The sequence below is a fragment of the Sitodiplosis mosellana genome, unplaced genomic scaffold, assembly GCF_009176505.1.
Source record: "Sitodiplosis mosellana isolate CC-2019 unplaced genomic scaffold, AAFC_SMos_1.0 Smas_scaffold_1, whole genome shotgun sequence".
NCBI classification, from domain to species: Eukaryota; Metazoa; Arthropoda; class Insecta; order Diptera; family Cecidomyiidae; genus Sitodiplosis; species Sitodiplosis mosellana.
Window position 1 is genome coordinate 14,959,979 of NW_022595244.1, and position 20,516 is coordinate 14,980,494.

At 38.3% G+C, this 20,516-nt stretch overlaps 3 protein-coding genes across 4 annotated transcripts; 2 read left to right on the forward strand and 1 right to left on the reverse strand.

The window, feature by feature from the left end:
• Nucleotides 1-6,704: 6,704 nt before the first annotated feature.
• Nucleotides 6,705-17,546, forward strand: LOC129567622 (F-box/LRR-repeat protein 7). 2 transcript variants are annotated; one of them, XM_055444731.1, is made up of 5 exons: nt 6,705-9,007; nt 14,882-16,012; nt 16,077-16,337; nt 16,418-16,597; nt 16,725-17,546. In XM_055444731.1, exons 2-5 carry the CDS (start codon nt 14,905-14,907, stop codon nt 17,258-17,260), a joined length of 2,085 nt encoding a protein of 694 aa, XP_055300706.1. In that variant the 5' UTR covers nt 6,705-9,007; nt 14,882-14,904; the 3' UTR covers nt 17,261-17,546. The 2 variants fall into 2 exon arrangements, with proteins under 2 accessions (XP_055300706.1, XP_055300698.1); XM_055444723.1 differs by lacking the exon at nt 6,705-9,007 and adding an exon at nt 14,379-14,804.
• A 223-nt stretch (nt 17,547-17,769) lies between these two features.
• On the forward strand, nt 17,770-18,602 carry LOC129567729 (mitochondrial import inner membrane translocase subunit Tim16). Its single transcript, XM_055444968.1, has 2 exons — nt 17,770-18,090; nt 18,182-18,602. Exons 1-2 carry the CDS (start codon nt 17,928-17,930, stop codon nt 18,421-18,423), a joined length of 405 nt encoding a protein of 134 aa, XP_055300943.1. The 5' UTR covers nt 17,770-17,927; the 3' UTR covers nt 18,424-18,602.
• LOC129567718 (transmembrane protein 169) lies at nt 18,492-20,408 on the reverse strand. Its single transcript, XM_055444907.1, has 3 exons — nt 20,154-20,408; nt 19,930-20,069; nt 18,492-19,862 (listed from the first exon to the last, which is right to left on the reverse strand). Exons 2-3 carry the CDS (start codon nt 20,044-20,046, stop codon nt 18,789-18,791), a joined length of 1,191 nt encoding a protein of 396 aa, XP_055300882.1. The 5' UTR covers nt 20,047-20,069; nt 20,154-20,408; the 3' UTR covers nt 18,492-18,788.
• Nucleotides 20,409-20,516: the final 108 nt, after the last annotated feature.

Genomic DNA, 20,516 nt, shown 5'->3' on the forward strand with positions numbered 1-20,516 from the left:
TTTTTTTTTTGGAGCAGGCTAATGTACCCGCTTAAGACATAGTCTTGCGGACCAACTTGCGATTCAGCGGAAAATATAGACACCGTTATTCACATATTTTTCTCTATACTTCTTAAGCTTGAAGATAAAAATAAAAGAAAAATGACTTTTCGAACGAAGCTTCAACACCACACGGTGACTTTCCCGGCGTTGAGGTTTCGCTGATGTTGTTTGCATACTTTGCATACAAACTTTTTGTTTCTGCATACGCAATTGATTTCCCTTGACTACATACACACATACACCTACCGAAAATCCGTACTTTGCTGCTACTTTTTCACTCGGAACCGTTTTTTTTCGTTCATCGGATGAAATGATGGGAAAAGCAAATGTATTTATTTTGCATCGCAAATGGTGCTCACGAAGCACGAGTAAACAAAAGGTATGAAATTCTATTTGAGAATTACATTGTAACGACAACGATAAAGTCGTGAACCCGTGAATATTATGGACCTATAATACAGCCTTTGTTTTGTTTTGTATCCAAAAATGTAATGTGAAGTTGGTGTGTGTGTGAGGGTATTCGGGATAAGGTGATCTGGAGCATACATCATTGTTCAACGGAAACCATTGACTTACTGCCAATGAAAATTGGATGACATCAGCGACAAGGCAGTAGCGACAAGGCAGTTGCGGAGCTTCTCTTTTTTCCCTTCGAATCTCATCAAATCTGAATTTGCTTATTTGTTTTTTGTTTTGTTTCGAAAGATGGCTGAACAAAAAATCTCAATCTCTGAAAATCTTTGGAACGGGTTCATACGCGAAGCGTGAATTCCATGAATAAAATAATAAAAATGTCAAATATTCTGATATGTTGTGGGAACTAAAGTGTATCCTTTTTTTGTAGAAAGAGAAAACCACTTTTTCCTTTGTTTTCGGCATGATTCGGGTAGAAACCGAACCGGAGAATTCGAACAGGTGTTTTTGAAATAAAATTAAATTCAAAAGCCGTTGAATGGTAGACGAATGGTCTAGTTTTTTCTGCGTTGGCTGAATTGTTCTTCGGTGCCTCCTTACAACGGTGTGTTGTGAAAAATGACAGAAAAAAATATTATGAATCGTTTTAGAACCGAGTTTCTTATCTCAGAGCAATACGGTTCGGTTGGAATAGGTTTTCACTTGAATGTTTTACAACATCAAAACCCACACTCACAACCTAAAAATAGATTGAAGCAGCAATATGCGAGCATGTAATAGGCCAATCATCATTTTTATCACTGAATTATAGTATCTAACCGAGTTAAATTATTGATAACAGCACACATGCATCACATACTGTGAACGCAAAAGTAGATCTATTTTTAAAGTTACACACAAATCAATAGACTATTTACATTTTAATTCCGTGTTTGCTGTGGCTTCCAGGGAAAAGTTGGCACACGCGACGAGAGAGCCGTTGGTGTGTGTACGCGCGCATTTCTCTCTCAATCGAGCGCACATTAAATAGTTTTACTACAAATCAAATTCGAATGCAAAAGGTTCAAGAGTATCAAAAGTTGGTCGGCGCTGTTTTAGTTCGCGTTTCCATGCTGTTTAGAGATTTCGTTCGAGATAAATCATCGAAGTTGAGCACGAAGGAGTCTAAATGTAGTTGTGCTTGTTTACAATTCCAAAAACCATATACAAATCAACTTTAATTCAACAACTGCTCTATTCCATTTCCCCCGATGAGAAATTCGATTCAAACTCTCTTACTCGACAAATTGCATCAATTTCGAATATTGAGCAAAGGCTAAGTCAATTTCCCCAAACTACAGAAACTCGTACACACCGACGCCAAACTTATGCAGACATTCAAACATTTTGAGATAATGTTTACATTCAAAGATGCCAGGAAACACAACAGAGCAAAAGATTTATATCGGATTTCTGCGAAATTGTTTAGATAACATATTGTTTGGTTGGAGAGAAAAAAAAAACACATGCATTTCCACAATTCCTCAATCAGACAGAAATGTACAAGAAATTCTCCGATGGGAAAACGACAAAACGTGCATATTTCTCTATAAGTAGTAGAAATGTGAATGTTTTCGGTTGAATTTTTTTTCTCATACCATTTTCAAATGGAAGTGAATAAAAATCTCAAAAATGTTATTTGTATTTTTGACAGCTTAATAAATGAAATGATTTTCTTTGTTGAAACATTGTTCCGTTTGAGTCCTTTCGCCCCTTTAGCATTCATACGAGTTTGCTTACAAATACTATTATGGCCTTTCGGTCAATATATATTCGAATGTTCGACAGTGTGCGAGCCAAATAGCCAGTGATGGCTAACTTTGTGCTCTACATATGGTGCATGAATCAAGCTCTCCTTTGACAATTCACCAAAAAAAAAAAAAACAAATCCAAACTCATCGGCATCACAGTGACACGAGATATCGAATTGAACGTTTGGTCAGAGCAACGGTTCGGAATCGCAATTGCGGATTGCAGTGCGTGTGACATTGACGGAGAGGCACTTGAAACGACACACAGATAATATGAATTGCGATTGTGAGTTCGTTATGTTAAGAATTACATATGTTTCGTAATTTATTCGCTTCTTTGCGGTATTCGCGAAGCATTCGAATTGCACGGTGCAGCACATCACTCTCACGAAAATGGCCAACAGCCATTCAGAGAATGGAATCAAAGCGACAAGAACAAGCGGCCACTAATTGATGACATATTACTATGCAGCAACAGCAGCAGCGGTATTGATGCCTGAGTGTCGTTCATTCTCATTTCCAGCTCAGTGGATGGAAGCAGCGGCGACAACAGCAGCAGCAGCCGCCTCACTTTTGCGCTCGCTCTCTGTCTCGCTCACTTGCTACAGATACATCAAAAAATCATTGGCAATCAACATTCCTGCTGACAATTCCAACGCGTCAGGGGATCTTGGTCTCTAAAAGCCATTTTCGTTTTGTCGTTGTGAATGCTGTGGCCGTCGATACATATATTCTTGTGAAATCGTTTTACTTGGAAATGAGATAAATCAATGCGCGAATACGTACGCGACTAAATGCATCTCGATATATACAGATCTCTTTTTTTTTTCTTCTTTCATTGAGCAAAGAAAATTACCAAAGCAAACAGTTTAGCAAATGGCTTAGGCGTCAGCATATCACTTGCTTCAATCTGCACAGCGACCAATTTTTTTTTTTTTATTTCAAAGAAATTATATCTGTTTCGCATCTTGCACACTCGGCTTGAAGCTGTAATTTTAAATGGCCAATAGCCACAAATCGGCCATTAAATCGTATAAAAGTGCATTTTGACATATTTACCGATAATATTTGAAGAAAAAAAAGACTCCGGAGAGAACGCAAAAAGAACGGCCAACGAACTCAGCAACAGCACAGCACGTAGCTTGAGCAAAACGTGTCACAAAACAACACTTGTCACCATTGCCAATTTTCATTTTAACTAACGGAAACTCTTGTCTATTTTGAGAGTCAATCAGAATTCGAGCGCATGACAAAAATCATTCGAGATAATTGCTTCCAATCAATATTCTATTGTTTCGAAAATGAAACGAACAAATCATATGATCTGAAAACAATGAAAGATGCTGGTTGTTCTTGTGCGCTGTGCGCTGGCAGTGGCACACACACAATGGCGAACCATTTTGTAAGAATAGGTCTTTAAGTGAAAAAAAGCAACATGCACATAGAACATATCTTGTGCACAATTTTCACAATTGTGCATCGAGTGAGAAAATAATGAGCGAACCGAATCGCGCTGAAAACGGCAACAGCAAAAATGGTAAACAAAATGCATACAATAATTATGTTACGCAGCAACGTGTAGAGATATCGTGTATACATGCTACTATTGCTGCTTCTGCTGCTGTTGTCGTTGGTTTCTCTTGCTGCTGCTGTTGCTGATGATGATGCCGCTCCAGGTATGAAAAGCGAAAAAATGCGCGATATATAACATACATATCTACTGGAAGAAATTGCACATTGAGAGAGATGGGTGATTCTCATCAATCGGATAAAATGCAATAGCGCTTACTGAGAAGCAGCAACAAATCTCTCTCGTTCGCTGCTTGATTCATTCCTTCGTTTGTTCGCTCGCTGGATGGCTGGGCTCGCTTATTCGCCCGCTCACTCATCTCATGTACGCATCGAATCCCATCGAATCGATACACAATATATATAAAAATGCCATGTATCCAACACACATTTCACATTGTACAATTTCAACTCACGTTTATACCATTTTCCCCGTGTTAACAGCCACAAATTATGTGGCCGCGTGCATCGCACACAAAAATTAAAAACAACGAAAAATCGCCATGGAAATCGCTGCAAGAATGCTAAAAGTAGCGCTGCGACGCACACACACACACATTTTCTCTCCTTCACGATTTCAAGGTTTCCTCATCAATTTCATGTAATATGATTTATTTTCACTTAGCTCGCAGCCACTATTATAGAGTAGATATGCCCTTTTCTTTCTCTCGTCGTGCAAATCACATTAGAGATGGATGAAATGATTGGGTTAGCTTGAAGTTTTTTTCTTTCTTCTTCTTCGTTTTGTTGCGATTGAAATGCGATCAACGTTTAAAATTAACATTTAAATCGCTTCTTCTGATGCATCATCGTCAATCGCAATTTTCTTCCCAACATTTGAGATATTGTTATTTTGTTTGGGTGGTGTTATTGTTGTTGTTGGTTGTGATAATGTGAAAATGATGATACAAACGCATGTCGCCCCGAAAATTAAAAAAAAACGATGTTCCGTTAGGCTCTTTTGTTCAATTTCAATAATTCACACGTTTTTGACTTTGGTTCTTTGAATTTAACGACCGATTTTGTTTGCGTTGTTTTTTTCCGCTCGGTGTTCAGTGGAAAAAATGTGCTGTGTCGTATCTGTAATGCAGTCTGTGAGCGGTTTACAAGCATTCCTCAAATATTTGAAGTTGAAAATCGCTCGAAGCCGACTCTCCTACTTTTTCCTTGAAAACCCATTAAATCAATAGAGAGTTAGAGGGAAAAAAAGGAATGTAATTACACTTGTGCGCTGGTGTGTCGTGGATTGTGGCTATTTTATTCATTTCCTTTGGTTCTTATTTTCTGTTCCATTGAACGACCAATACTTTCCGCAGAGCTAATATTGACTCATCAAACAAACCAGCACACAAATAAAACCGAAAGATACTCGGAAAAATGCCATAAAAAGGACTTTATGTTGCTCATTGAGCATGCGGATGTGAACACTGAACGATGAAATTACTACGATTGAAACTCATTCAGTGGCGATTAAATGGGAATTGACTACAAATTGAACAATTTCTACCAGTGTCAACCGAATTGATAACAGAGGAAACGATGGATGGCATTTTGTGAACGAATAAATCCATTAATTGTATGCAAAAGAACACAAAAGTAGTCTTAAATAAATCCCATCACCGTCAGGCTATTGTCGTGTTTGAATGAGAAATTAATTCGGTCAAGTTGAAAAGGTTGCAAAGATTCAAAGGATCAACGATTTTGTTGGAACGAATAAAATCAAAAACGAATTCCGAAAAAGCAGTCGATTTCAAAGGATCCGCGATTAGGTAGACAAGAAGAGCATTAAGCATGATGCATGAAGTAATTAAAAATGTTTCATTTGTTAAATGCATGAAATCCGGTTAATTTTGGCTTTCAATTCGTCCGATCCTTTCCATTCCGAACACAGTGAATGTATAACATAGATAGCATGATAAAGGCGCACTCACACACAATATGCAACTGACTTCCATTCCAAGAAATCGCTTTCAACACACACGCGGCCAGTAATTAAAAAATCAACCTGATTGTTGGGTTCGGGTTTTGTTCGGTTGTGTGACAAACATTCTTGGCATATTTTGATAAACGGTACACAATCACATTGTGCATTTTCGAGAGAAAGAGAGAGAAAGAAAAACGCATCGAACGACGAACAAACGAACAAACGAAAGAGAGAAAGAAAATGTGAACGAAAGGCATAATGTAATACAACAAATAGAATAGAAAGGACCGACAGACAAGCGCACACCTCAATCACAAGAGCATGTATGCGCGATCTAGCGACGACAACGATGACGATGATGACGACGACGACGACGACAACGGACCACATCACCGCGCAGCACACAACATTTGGAAATATGCTCGATTCTTTGTGTGACGATGATTGCTGCTTACGTGCTGTGGCTCCACTTGTATACACACAAAACGATGATTTGCTTTTGTGCCACATTCATTCTCGCTTATTCGGTGGCTCTTGCACAACGTTCGCCTTATTTCGGCTGCTTGTTCTTGTTGGTGAAATTGATGCTCTTGTTGTAATGGTTATAACACACATACACGAATAACGTTCACAGAGCGCTCATTCCCATCGTGCTCGCATGGGAATGATCGTGTGTATTTTGGTGCGGGTCGGTTGCAGTGTGCTGTCGATCTCACCTCTTCTCTTGAACCATTAAAACCGTACGATGACAGTGTTTGTGTGTACGTTCGTTCTCGTCTTTCTCTTTGCACTCTAGTGTGATACCATGAAAAATGCATTTGATCATTTACACTCACACACACACACATACACGTAGGCCAACACATGCTGACATAAGACCGTACACGCACACGCACACCAGCTCACCGATCGGAATTCGAGATCGTGCTGAGACCAAAGAACTCATGTTCACAAGAAAAATATTCAGTTCGAACGGAGACCTGAGGCGATTGAGTGCTGTATATTTTTTATTCCTCTCCATCGCATCGTTTGCTGCTGCTGCTGTCGTTTTGGCTACCGCTACACAGTGCACAACAAAAAATAACAAGTACGGAGTAAAGTTTTGGAGTATTCTCTTTTCTCTGTGCTTCATTATTCGTGTCGTGGGCTCATTCTTCTTATTCGTTTCATCGTCATTTATTTGTCGTGGATATATATTTTTCTATATTGGCATATATCTCTCTCTCGCTTGCATTTATTTCCTGCGTTTTCGTTGTTGGCTGCAGAAAGAGAGCAAGAGGCGAAAAAGGCAACAGAAAAAAAACAACGATTGCACACTGCAACTGTGAGCTCTCTCACTGCTGCTCACCACGGCGAACAATTTAATGAAATAGTAGCGACTACGACGACGACAACAACAACAACAACAGCTGAATGTGCACGATGCTTACGCGAAGTGGTTACTTCTGCTACTTTTGCCTGCTTGCTCATCTGCAATGTACCATGTAAATAGTGTTTAAAATATGTGAAGTTAAGTTAAAGATCAGCGATCGATGCGAGACAGAGACTCTTCTCCCAAACAAAAGAATAAAAGGAAAATAATGTAGAAAAACAAAATAAAGAAGGAGAAGAAAAAAAAAATATATATAAAAACAGACACTGTGTGTTGTTCATTTTTACGCAGAAATAATAATGCAATGAAAGAAGAGAGAGAGAGAGACAGGAAAGAAGAAAAAACATTGAAGAAAATCCAAGTGAACGAAGAGTTGAGTGATCGTGCGATTTGCTACATGTATTTGTGTTATTATTACAATTTATTATTTTAATAAAAATATACATATAAAATATATAAACGACGTTTATACTGGAGTCATATTAGCCGTGTGGCTGGTCGCGCTGTGCATTCGCTGTGCTACGCCGAGTTTTGTCTTGGATGCATCATTTTCCCTTCTTCATCGCAGAGTCGTCGTCGTCATCATCATCGTGTTGTGTGTACAGTGTGTGCTATGTGTCGTATATATACACATATTTTTTTTTCTCTTCAATTCATCTGTTTTGTTTTCACTTCGTCGTTCATGTGCGGTGTGTGCGCGCGCGCGTGCATTCGCGATTTGTGTACTCGATAGGCCATTGTACTTGTACGTATTCATTATTTCCCGAAAGGAAAAGAGACGGCCAACAGTGCACCGCAATTGGATGAAGTGGGAACGATCAATGCCACAGCGTGTGTGCCAAGCGATATGAAAATGCATTTTCAGTGGTTTTAAATGGTTTTTGGATTTTGGTATGTGTTATTGCACAACGTACCAACCGAGATAGAGAGCAACAGAGAGAGAGAGAGAGAGCGTGTGGAACGACCGAGTACACGGAGCACACACACACCGTGTACACAATTCATACAGAAAAATATTGTCGATGCCGATGCATGTCGTTTGATCGCTTTTATCGTCGTCGTCGTCATCGTCACCTTCGTCCACTCGTCGAATGATCGCGCACATAGACGAATAAAATGTGAATATGCTGTGTGTATTGTACGGCTGTTGCTGCTGCTGCTGCTAAGCTAAGCTAAGATAAACAAGACATTTTTGCTAGCCCATTCAACATAACGAAAAACTATTTTCATTTTATCGCTTCGAAGTGTTTCATTACAATTACGGTTGCTGCGTGTGTTTGGCATAAAATCGTGAATTTTATGGTGTTTCGTCACAGATTTGTGCGGTCGAATCAATAATATCTACGTACATGGGAAAAGAAAATTGTAGTGAAGCCGGAATCGCAACCAATCTAAAGTGTGAGTGAAAGAATTGAACGACAAAAGAACCTGAATGAATCAATATCGATTTGAGAGTGTGGTGCGTGGAGTCTCCGACAGTGTGCCCCGTTTTTCTTTTTTTTTCTCTTGAATTCTCTCTCTCGCAAGACAGAAAAGTCAATAGCGAGTGCGCGTCAAAGAAAGAATTTTACATAGTGGAAGTGTGTGTGTGTGACTCTGTTCGATTAATTTGCATATGAAATTCCGTTGCACATTTAACCAAATCGGATTGGGAATTGAATAAAAGCAAACGAAAAAAGATAAAATAAAAATAAAACGAACGGCGGCCGCAAAAATATTTCCATTCAATTTGTCGAAAATTGGTGTCGCAGCCATCCGTGTTATCGTCGGTATCGGTCATCGGTTGGAGTGGCTAAGAGTAAATGCAAAAACAGCCGAGACACAGCGACAGGGAGAGGCAAGAAAAAAGAAGGCATCAGAAAAGCGGTGGAACTGTCTTTAAATTTATGAAGTGAAGTAAGCATTGAACAACATTTTTATTACATTCCGTACACATTTCGAATATATGTATATGTAGAAAAAAAAGAACCGAAACGACAAGCGACAATGGTAATGGCACAACAACACCACATTTTGCATCGCAAAGGAAATTCACAAATAATGAAATCATTGACCAAATCCAAAATCAACTCTTTCTCGTGTCTCATTCGGAATTAAAAACGAACAAACAAAAGCTGTTCATAAAACCACAAAATAAAAAAAAACCGTCCGCTTCTTTTTTTTCGTTCATTCTTCTCCCAATTCGAAAAGAAATCAATTGAATTTGTTTCATTTTTCGTGGTGTTTGCGCGCGCGATGTGAACGTTGTTGGGCCCATACACAATGGATGTGTAATATACATAATCATGATCTATGAAGTAGTTACCACTTATTTGGCTGGCTCCAGAGATTGGGTTTTTGTGATGGCGTTGTCATTGTTGCCTGGGTTTTATGTTATTGTGAATAATTTTGTTGTTGTTGTCGTCGTCATTGCATAGACTTGGCTTTGGCTCGCCCGCTCATTCATTCACACAATCTGTGGTAATTTGAAGTACCGTATAAAATGTAGTCACATCCACGTTTGCAGGCCCCCTTTGTGGTTTGGTTTTGGTTCGGTTTCGGTGTCGGTCGACGTTTTGCCATCGTTGTTATCATATTTCAATGCTTCGTCTTTTCTCGCATTTCCACCATTTTACGTTCACGTTGTTCGCATCGAATTTAGATTTAGTATTTACCGTATTTACGATTTTGTTTGTTAGTACTCAGATTTTGTAGTTTCTGTGTCCGCATATACACACATCTATATTCTTTATGAAATCATTCCTTACACAACACTTCTTGTTTGCCTTTTGCGTTCCACTAAATGAAACGCACATAAATAAAAAATGCCTGAAAACGTTGCGTGTGTTGGTTGTAGTAAATTTCTTTCTCTTTAGACGACGATGACAAAAACAACAACAATAATAACAGCAACGGAGACGTCGTCGTCGACGACCAACCGAAGAATAAGGAAAAAAAAACGTTACTTTTTTTATGAAGCTTTTATTCGGAGTTTATTTTGGTAACTCGTTCGTAAGCCACACACTGAATCTATGCGATTGTGTGTATTCCTAGGCGAACGAACATGATGGACACAATCAACAATAAAAGGAGAATAACGTCAACTTTTCAACAGAGAGCTGGCGGCTAAGCCAAATCGTTTTCAATCCCAATGCATGTGTCTGTCACGGAATAATGTCAGCCATCAATGTTATATCTCGTGTAACATTTCACTTTTTGTTGCCTATTCTCTCAAATCTGATCGTGACTGCTATATGTCTATGGGTTTTCTCTCTCTCTCTCTCTCCATTTTTTCTTCTACTTCTACCTTACTGTCGTGGCCATGCATACGGAACACTTATTTGATATTTATTGTTTATTTCGATCGATGTTGAAATTTATAGAAAATTAAAATGAAATTAAATGCGGCATAACAACCGAAAAGGAAAATTCCCCAAATGTTGATGTGATGTTTGGATTGCATTCGTGCACGTATGCACCGAATTGATTTTTTTTCTTGACATGCTATGGTTTCCCTTTTCGTCTCATTTTTCTTGTTGCTCTCGATGAATGGGATGGAGGTGATTTTTTATTTCTTACCTGGATCGCTCGATTATTTTCCCATTTTTTCTTCTTCTTCTTCTTCTCTGGAATGTCCTTTTACTTTTCATTCTCGCCGTCATTTAATCTCACCTCAAAATCACACCATCATTAGCTGGGTTGAGTTCAAATTACCATTGTGTTAAATGACGACCTTATCTATGAAATACCGAAAAAATACCACATTGATTTATGTTCATTTTGTGTGAGATGTAAGTGCCACCATGAGATTAGTGTTTATGCTTCCATTTTTATAGTGATTATTACATTTACGAGTTAGAAATAAAATCGTAACCTTTCGAGCTTTCGTAAAATTGAAATAAAGAGATAGAGAGGGAGGGAGAGAGAGAGCAAGAAAAGAAAAAAAAACCCTTTCAAATCAAACTCATTTTCACCATCGATAAAATTAAATGGTGGCATTAAACGGAAACATTCGAAACCGCTGACTAAAAAAAGCGATTTCAGAGCAAGATTAATGAACGAGCTGTCGATTTCTAAAAATGAGTGAATGGACCAGAATAGGAAAATAGAGGCAAAATACCAATATTTGCTGAAAGCCGACTCACAACCTCGACAAGTTTCATTCCAAGAGATTAAGCGTCTGAATAGTCGTGTCTGTATAGCCAGGCTCACCACATCTGGCATATTGAGAGCATTGCGAATTATGAGCAAATATTTTCGCTTTCGTTGTCGCACAACAGCGCACGAATAAATATGCAAAGTATGTGTGTGTGTTGCATGGAATTAAATGGTTTTGGATTTGCATTTCGTGCCAGAAAAATGGACAGTGGGCAAAGAATAGAAAAGCCTCATAAATCAGCGCATTTAATTATTACAAGTCGGTTTGTATGTAATCGTATTTAATCCGCAAGCAATAGCGGACAGATAGTGGGTTTAATGTCTCGTTGTCATATCAAAATACTTCAATGCACACTCGAAATGAACTGAGCGAGCGAGAGAGGGAGCGCAAAAGAATCGTCAACAACTGGTCCATTTTGATGTAATCGCTTGAAAAAAAACACGCACTTTTCATACGCTCACTCCTGAACACTGAACTGGTTTCAATGGAATTTTCGGTTTTATCAACAACAGATTTTCTTCTCTCCACTCGCAAAAGACAAATGAGAACAAATACACAAAACTGCAAATTCCTAAAAACGAGTCATGTCGTATCGTATCGTATCGTGTGCACGTTTCTTCTGCGCTGTAGATTTGGCACATGAAATGCGACCACTCGCATTGTTTTCGGTCGAAATATGCATAACATTTTCAGTATGTCTGGAAATGGTTACAACAAGAGCGACCAAGACATAGCGTAGCAAGCGAACAGAGATAATTTCGGTGTGAGAAAGTGAGTAGTTCGGTTTTAGCTGAATACGGTACGGGGGATCATAGGGCGTTGCATTCTCTCATCTCAATTCCTTAACAGGCCATAAATCTTCATTAAGAATCTCATTGCAACATTCTTATTATCCATTTTATACTCTAAATTGTGTTTATTTTATTATTCATATTTAGTTGAATTGAAGCGCAGCGCATTTTTTTCCATTTCTTTTATTATTTCGTTCTTGCCGTCTTTCTCTCTTGTCTCTTGTGTTGCTCGCGCTCTCCATGACTATTTCGTTGTGTGGTTGTCGAATAAATAATATCTTTTCATGAGACCATATAGTTTACATGCGCAAACGTGTTGGTCTTAATGACGATTTCACACCCAGAAACGGTAATATTTAGAGAGACGAGAATTTTAAGCGACCACAAAATTAAATGTATATCTGTCTTTCGTTTGAATTTCATCAATAAAAATTGTGTGCGTATGAATGAGCGCACGAGTGAGTGAGCGAGCGAAAGCAAAAGAATTTCTGACAAAATTTGGAGGAATCAATAAATTGTGTGTGTGTTTGGTAAATGCGCGTCAACTCACAATGCACGCAAATGGTTCGTGGACAAAATGATATTTTACCGAAACAATAAGTAGACAAAAAAGTAGACGAATAAAAGCACAAGCAATTTGCATGTGACGATAAAATATTTTGTCACTTTTCAAACGGAATTCCAATAATGTTTGTTACGCTCTGCACCGCAGTGTTGCAAAAGTAACATTTATTTATTTTTTCGTAGAACTTTTTTTTTCTTCTTCTTCCGAATGACTAATTTTGATGATGTTGTTGGTGGTGGTGTTGTTGTTGTTGTTTTTCTCTTAAAACTCTATAAGTTATGGTTATCTTAGCGTGTTATTTTTTGTCCAATAAAGAAAATATAAAAAATGAGAAGAAGTTTAAACGAAACGAGGAACGACAATAACATTTCCAGAAAAGAAATAAAAGAGATAGAGAAAGAGAGAAGAAGAAGAAAAAAGCAAAATATGCACAAGCAAATGATGTGATGTGCGGTGATGTGCGGTGATGGAGATGAGAAGTGAGCTTACTAGCCAGCCAGCGCGCACACAAGCGGACGAATGGGTGGATAAAGAAGAAAGTGCGAAAGATATGTATGAGCTAAATGACCAAGTCAGCCACGTAAAAATATTCACTCCATCACTGATATTGGATGCTCATTTGGATCCGATTATTTCCCAATAAAAATAATATTGATGCGAGCGCGCACCGAGCCATTTTTTCAATAAATTTAAATTTTTTATTGGACACATTACTGTTTGGCGTTCTCTCTTCGCACTTTACGTGCATTTTCTACCGTGGTCAAAAGCCATTTATAGCGATGTGTTATTTGTTTCTCTCCCTTTCTATCTGCGTGTGTTTGAGTCCAGTGTCGCCAATTCGCATGCAAAACTCGCTAAAACCGTACCAATATTTTCCGAGCTTAAGTCGAATGCACGAATGAGATTGAGAGAGTGAGAGAGGGAGAGAAACTCTGATGTGGTCGATGCTGCGTGCGACCAAAGCGCGTGTATCAGTACGGTGTTCACAAATCGGTCTCATTACCATTCGATATTTGGTATAATTTTAACACTTGTGCTTGGCAAAGAGCACATCGAAGCGAATGGAAAAAAAAACTTGTTAGCACTCAAGTATGATGCTGTTTCTATCTTCGGTTCGGTGCCATGGCTGCTTTTTTTTTACTAATCCAACTGAGAGCTAGGCTTTTTAATCGCTTCGGTCAAACGAGAGAGAGAGAGAGAGATAGAGAGAGAGAGAGAGAGAGAGAGAGAGAAATACCGCAGAGATGTTGCGTTTTTTCTTCATTCGGTTTGAGAGTCTCAAAAACGAGTTTAAACACATCGAAAAGTTGCCGTTGTCGCACTGCTTCAATTCATCTTTATTCATAACGAAAAAGACCTTTTCACTCTTTCTCTGTCTCTCTTTCTCATTTCTCTTTAAATATAAATTTTAAATATTAAAATGAAAACAAAATAAAGACAACTGAAGATATGTAATTTCATGTTATTTCCATGTGGCATTGTGGAAACGAACCGATCGATACACACTCACTGGATAGAACTCACTTATCGCGACGATGCATCGGGTGCGATCGGTGTTTATTAAATGTTTTGTTGTTTCGTTGTGATATTCCAATTCAAAATTTATTATTTATTATTCTAAATTGACTTGATGTTTACACGCACATTTATTCTTCTGCTTTATCATTCATTCACCTTTTTTTCTCCTCTTCGTCACACCGTTCCTAGAAACTATCAGCTTACTAATTTTTTGTTTCTGTTTTTTACGTCAGTTCGTTTCTGGCTGGAGAAATGTTCGGACGTCAAAGCGAATTTCAATTTTTAGATCGATTGAATTTCGATGACCATTTCACATTGTATATACAGTATATACAGCGGCTCACAAATCAAGTGAGATTTGAACCTATAGTCAAAAAGTTATTCGTCGAGTGTGTGTGTGTTTTTATACTTAATCACTGGATCACGATACAATCGAAGCTCTCATTTGAAGTCATCATTTTTTATCCGTTCTTTTCATTTTCGAACTACGTTGTGTCAATTAATCATTTGAGAATGATTGTTTCGTGAGCGAACACTTGAAGTCCCAAAGAAAAGCAAACCGCAAATGAAACACTCCGAACTCATGTCCATTGTGAATTACATTCGACGAAACTTTCAAGTGCCATTTACATTTATGCGTTTTTTCTTCTTCTGAGAGCGAGCCCTTTGAAACAGAACAAAGTAAAAGTTTAGGGTATTCAGTGAACCAATGCATAAAATAAACACTAATTTCTTTTCATTCTTCCGACTTTTTACAGAACTAATACGAGAGTAAAACAAGATGTCTCATCGACGTGCACCGCCGATTGAGTGTCCGTTGGCGTCATTGGGCCATAATATGCCATCGGAACATCAATACCGGCATCCACTTAGCTCAAGTCCACTCAATCCAAATGATTATCAACTATCGTCACGAAAATCGCCAATACTGAACATCGGAGCCGATGGATTAATTCAATTTTCGATGGCCATGCATGAAACAGACGATTCCGTCAAATCCACCGAAGATGTGTCACATTTAAGTTCGGCCATCAATCATAATCATAATGATACCAGCGATTATGTAAATATCTACAGAAATCCATTGCAATGCCTGTCGACGGCGGGCGAATCAGACAGCGCATCGAACTATCATCAAAAGGAAAGCGAAGATAATAGCGAACCAAATGAAAATATTCTGAATATTGCACATAAACGAAACGATCGACTATTAATGCGAAATTGCCGAACAAAATCGGCAATGAGCACGTACAATCAAACCATTGATTGTGTAGAACCATATTTTTTGGAGAATAAAATGCGTTCAATGTATGTGCATGACACGCATACAGCTGAACGGATTAGTACGTACCCATTTGCGAAGACCGAACGTGCCTTTGACTTTGAGTATGGTGATAGTCGTTTGAAATTGAGCAGACCGACGGCACGATTCATTCAACGACCATCGAGCCCCAGTGAGACTAGCGAATCGGATCGATATTTATTAGAACGCACGTCACAAGAATCACCTGCACCTGCATTGAGCATTGCAAGAAATGCGTACAATTACTTGAGCAATCATCAAAGAATACCAGCGTCGAGCAACGGAAATATTTTAATGGACGGCATTTCGTCGAGATTAGGTCGATTTTCACCGAGTTTCGATCAAGGCTATCACACACTTAATTCTCCCTCCATTTCGGCGGTAGCTAATAACAATTCACAGCCTTTGTCACACACGCGGGGCCGCAATAAGAATGATAACGTTTTCAATAGACTATCGGATGACCTTTGCATTAAGGTATTCTCGTGGCTGGAGAGCACCAATTTGAGTAACGTTTCGAGAGTGTGCAAACGATTCGATTCATTGGTATGGAGACCAGAATTATGGAAAACTATTACACTTAAAGGTAAGTGTCATGGAAGATTGTTTTAAATAATTAAATATCGAATCATGAAATCTCTTTTTCGCAGGTGAACGAATCAATGGAGATCGAGCGCTTCGTTCAATAGTTCGACATCTTAGCAACTACACCAGAAATGTGTCATGCCCAGAAATTGAACGAGTTATGCTAAGTGATGGATGTCGCATAACCGATAAAGGCATGGAATTACTGTCTCGACGTTGCCCTGAGTTGACTCACCTTCAAATCCAAATGAGCTACAATGTATCAAATGCTGCCCTCTTTCAATTGGCCACAAAATGTACAAATTTACAACATTTAGACGTGTCAGGTGAGTACCAGTCAAGCAGTCCAAATTTTCATCACGTTTTCTCCTTACAGTTTTGCTGATTGTTAATTTCTTTCTTTCAGGTTGCACACAAATAGTGACTGTCGACTTCAATCATCATTTCGACCCACCACGTCGCTTATTGCTTCAATTCCTAGATTTAACCGATTGTTATGGCATCGATGACAATGGGCTAAAAACTATTGTACAAAACTGTCCGCAATTGGTTTATTTGTATCTGCGTCGATGCACACAAATTACAGGTTTGTGTTCAATTAAATTAACTTCTACTGAGCTGCTCAGTCAAACATAATCCAGAAGCTGCTTTTCTATATCTAAATGTTGAAATTTTCACCGCTTTTCCTAATGTCTTTCCCCATCTCTTTTCAGATTATGGACTTAAATTCGTGCCCAGTTTTTGTACGGCACTGCGTGAGTTGAGTGTATCAGACTGTGGAAATATTACCGATTTCGGTCTATATGAGCTGGCAAAGTTGGGTGCAACACTTCGATATCTATCAGTGGCAAAGTGTGACCAAGTTTCGGATGCTGGATTGAAAGTGATTGCGAGACGGTGCTACAAATTACGTTATTTAAACTGTCGCGGATGTGAAGCGGTTAGTGATGATTCGATCATAATGTTGGCGCATTCGTGTGCACGTTTAAGAGCTCTCGATATAGGAAAATGTGATGTTAGCGACGCTGGACTACATGCGTTAGCTGAAAGTTGTCCAAACTTGAAGAAAATTAGCTTAAAAAATTGTGATATGATCACCGATCGGGGGATACAGTGCATCGCATACTATTGTCGTGGTCTGCAGCATCTAAATATTCAGGATTGTCAAATCTCCATCGAAGGATACAGAGCCGTTAAAATGTACTGCAAACGATGTGTTATTGAGCATACGAATCCGGGCTTTGGATAGCTATGTTCGCAATTGCAGAAGACTACATCATAAGGAGAAAACTTTCTTTTTAGGAAACATTTCATTTTGAAGCCATATATTTCAAGCAAAAATTATTTGTATGTCTATTAGATTCGATTTTTGGATATATGCCAATTTCTTCTTTCCGTAGGTTTTTAACTAGCAAAATTTCCAGTTGTAACATTGTAATTAATAATTTATATGAGAAAAACGAACAATAAATGTCTATTGTATTTATCTAATTTATAGCGAACGGTGAAAATAAAGAATTAAGCCAAAATTAAAATTGAATGTTTCATTCTTTTCATTGTTTACATTTTGATCAAAGTCAAAGATTTGTTATTGAATTGAAGGTTTGAATGAAAACAAAAAAAAACAACCGGACCAAATGTAACAGTGTATTTGCTCCGCACCAGACGCAATGTGCAACGCGCTCAAAACCGATCCGTTTTTATCATCGGACCAGTTGGCTGTCATGTGCGCAGAATGTGTCAAAGTCAAATGTTCAAAACATCAGAGCAGAAAATGAGGTTATGCTACTATCACTTTTTTCGACTATACGCAATAGGTCACCAAAATGTGTTAACACTACACGAAAATTTCGAATAATTGTTTCTTTTGTTATATAATAAGCTCTATTTTCGAATTGTTTAGTTAAAAAGTAACAATGGCAAAACATTTGATACAAATTATAGTACTAGGAACACAGGCCATTGGAAAGGCATTTAGCAAAGCGCTTCGTCAAGAAATTCAGGCGTCACAAGAGGCGGCAAAAAGAGCGGGCGGTGGACAGCGAGGCAATCAAAGAGCCGCAGCAAATGCACAAACAGGTAATTGACATCATTTTGATTCTGATTACCATCGTTTCATATTTCAATCAAACATTGACCGTAAAATTTTACCCTTTTCCCCATTGTCCAGGCATTACATTAGAAGAGGCCATGCAAATCCTAAATGTTGATAAACTAGATCCAAAAGAAGTGCAAGCCAAATACGAACTCATGTTTAACTTGAACGAAAAGTCAAACGGCGGTTCATTTTACCTGCAATCAAAAGTGTTTCGGGCGAAAGAGCGAATCGATCATGAGCTAAAAGATGTGCTAAAAAAACAAAATCAATCGGAGAGTAAAACGGAAACAAAAGATAAAACGAGCGACAAATGAAACAATTATTAGGATTTGTTCAACATTTTCACCGTACATAAACGAATATAAGTGATAGACAGCATGAATAAAGTGTATGGAAAATTACAAATCGATATTGTTTATTTGCGTATAGAAATGTGTCTTACATCTTCTAATGATATACAATCAATTCAGTACAAATATTGGGAAGAGAAATAAATACGAAATGGTATAAAATTACAAAAGCTACAAGCAAAGTTGACTAGTTGTAACGCTACAGTTAGATAATACGTTCTTGGTTTTTGATATAGATGCGCAGTATTTTGATTTAAAAATATCATTTAGTCATGACTCATGTTCAGTTCATTCGAATGTGTGACGAGCTCATGCACACGTGATGTGACTTAGATTGAGAGTTCTTCGGTTGATGAGTTGGCTGGTACCGTTTCGTCGGCCACCTTGAGATCAGTGAGTATAACAACCTCGTATGGGCTGCAATCGGATAGGTGCAGAAAATTGCACAACCATCCATAGAAACCTTTTTCAATGTCAGCAATTTCGTTCGACCACTTGACGAACTTTGTGCTGATTTGAACGATACCCGAATAAATGGCAAGACCGATTGTACATAGCACAATCCCAATGGGATAGGCAATGATAAGCAATGGTGACATTAGAAACTTATGCAAATAGGATTTCTCTTCGTTGAAGTAAGTAAACATGTTGTACCATGTTATGGTGCCAACGTAAAATGCATAAATACTTGTGATGACAACCACAAAGGGCAGTGACAGTAGTGAGAGCAACAAAATGTGAATGCCCGATGCCAACGAGCATACACAGCAGGATTTTTGTGATTCTTCATTCACTTTTTGCATCATTAAAGCCGTTGAATTGATTTTCTCCAATTCATCGCGGGATATGTTCAGTTGCACATCGAGGCATTGTCCCTTCTTTTTGCCTCGCTTTATTGTACCTGTCATGGTTAGATAGTTGTCGGGCAATCGTGTACGAGCCAACGAACTATTTTTCGAATTCAACAGATTCACTTCATTCGAGTCTTCGGTATTTGATTCGGCATGCTCATGTTCGATGCTAATGGTTGAGCTGCACAATTTTTGCTTCGACGACGGATGATCGACTGAGGTGAGTATATTGACACGCTTCTTAAACTGACGCACAGTATCGGTTGGCACTCGATTGATGTCCAAATTATCCTCTGAACGACTTGTCGGTGCAGCGGTCTTGAGGCTTTCATTTCGCATCGATGGCGATTTCCGGCACATTGATTGCGTTTTAATAACATCCTCAATGGATAAATGTATGTCATGGATTGGTGATTTCTTCGAATTGCAATCAATCGATGTCTTGCTCGCAGCCTTCATTGAACTGACCAATTGCTTTCGCTCACTTGCTTGATTCGTTTTAGTAAGTAAATCTTCCAAACTCGATGATATCGGGTATTTTCGATCAGTTGGCTGAAAAAGAAAATTGGCTCGATTTACTGATCTGTTCAAAATAAATGAAATATTAGGCGTTGCTCACCTGCACACAAACTATATGATCCACATAATTCTGCACACCGTTTTGCTTCTTCGATGTCTGACGCTTTCGTGGCGGCACAAACACCGGAACCGAATTGGAATTTTCAGCATTTATCATTTTAATTTCTTTAATTTAATGCACTCCAACTGAAATAGTTTGAACTTTTCACAATCGTTTTATGGAATTCAACATGAATTCAGCGGTTATTCGCTTGAATTAATTACCAAATTGAGTGAAATCCCAAAGCGACACATTAAAAACACCCTTTTATGACGTCGTCTATTTTATTACAAACAAAAACAAAGCTTTTTATGCACAGAAGTGCAGTCACCACCCAAATTCAAATGCGTTACACCACTGCACTGCATTGGCTGATAAACGTAAACATATACCGCAAGTAACGCAAACCCCGAATGAAATGAAAAGAACTATTTCATGATTTGTGTGAAAAAATTATTTTTCTATTTTGTTTGACCCATCGAATTGATTTATGTTGGAAAATGTTTTCTTTTCCAAATTGAATAAGAGATTTTATTCAAAAATTAGTTATGGAAAATTCCTATACTAACGCTGCGTCATTTGTTTCA

What these genes read in the sequence shown, in the direction of transcription:
- LOC129567622 (XM_055444731.1), top strand. Translation starts at nt 14,905, where the DNA reads ATGTCTCATCGACGTGCACCGCCGATTGAGTGTCCGTTGGCGTCATTG. An exon ending in ACAACATTTAGACGTGTCAG is followed by an intron (nt 16,338 to 16,417) that starts GTGAGTACCAGT and finishes TCTTTCTTTCAG; the next exon opens with GTTGCACACAAATAGTGACT. An exon ending in TCGATGCACACAAATTACAG is followed by an intron (nt 16,598 to 16,724) that starts GTTTGTGTTCAA and finishes ATCTCTTTTCAG; the next exon opens with ATTATGGACTTAAATTCGTG.
- LOC129567729 (XM_055444968.1), top strand. Translation starts at nt 17,928, where the DNA reads ATGGCAAAACATTTGATACAAATTATAGTACTAGGAACACAGGCCATT. An exon ending in CGCAGCAAATGCACAAACAG is followed by an intron (nt 18,091 to 18,181) that starts GTAATTGACATC and finishes CCCATTGTCCAG; the next exon opens with GCATTACATTAGAAGAGGCC.
- LOC129567718 (XM_055444907.1), bottom strand. Translation starts at nt 20,046, where the DNA reads ATGATAAATGCTGAAAATTCCAATTCGGTTCCGGTGTTTGTGCCGCCA. An exon ending in ATCATATAGTTTGTGTGCAG is followed by an intron (nt 19,863 to 19,929) that starts GTGAGCAACGCC and finishes TTTCTTTTTCAG; the next exon opens with CCAACTGATCGAAAATACCC.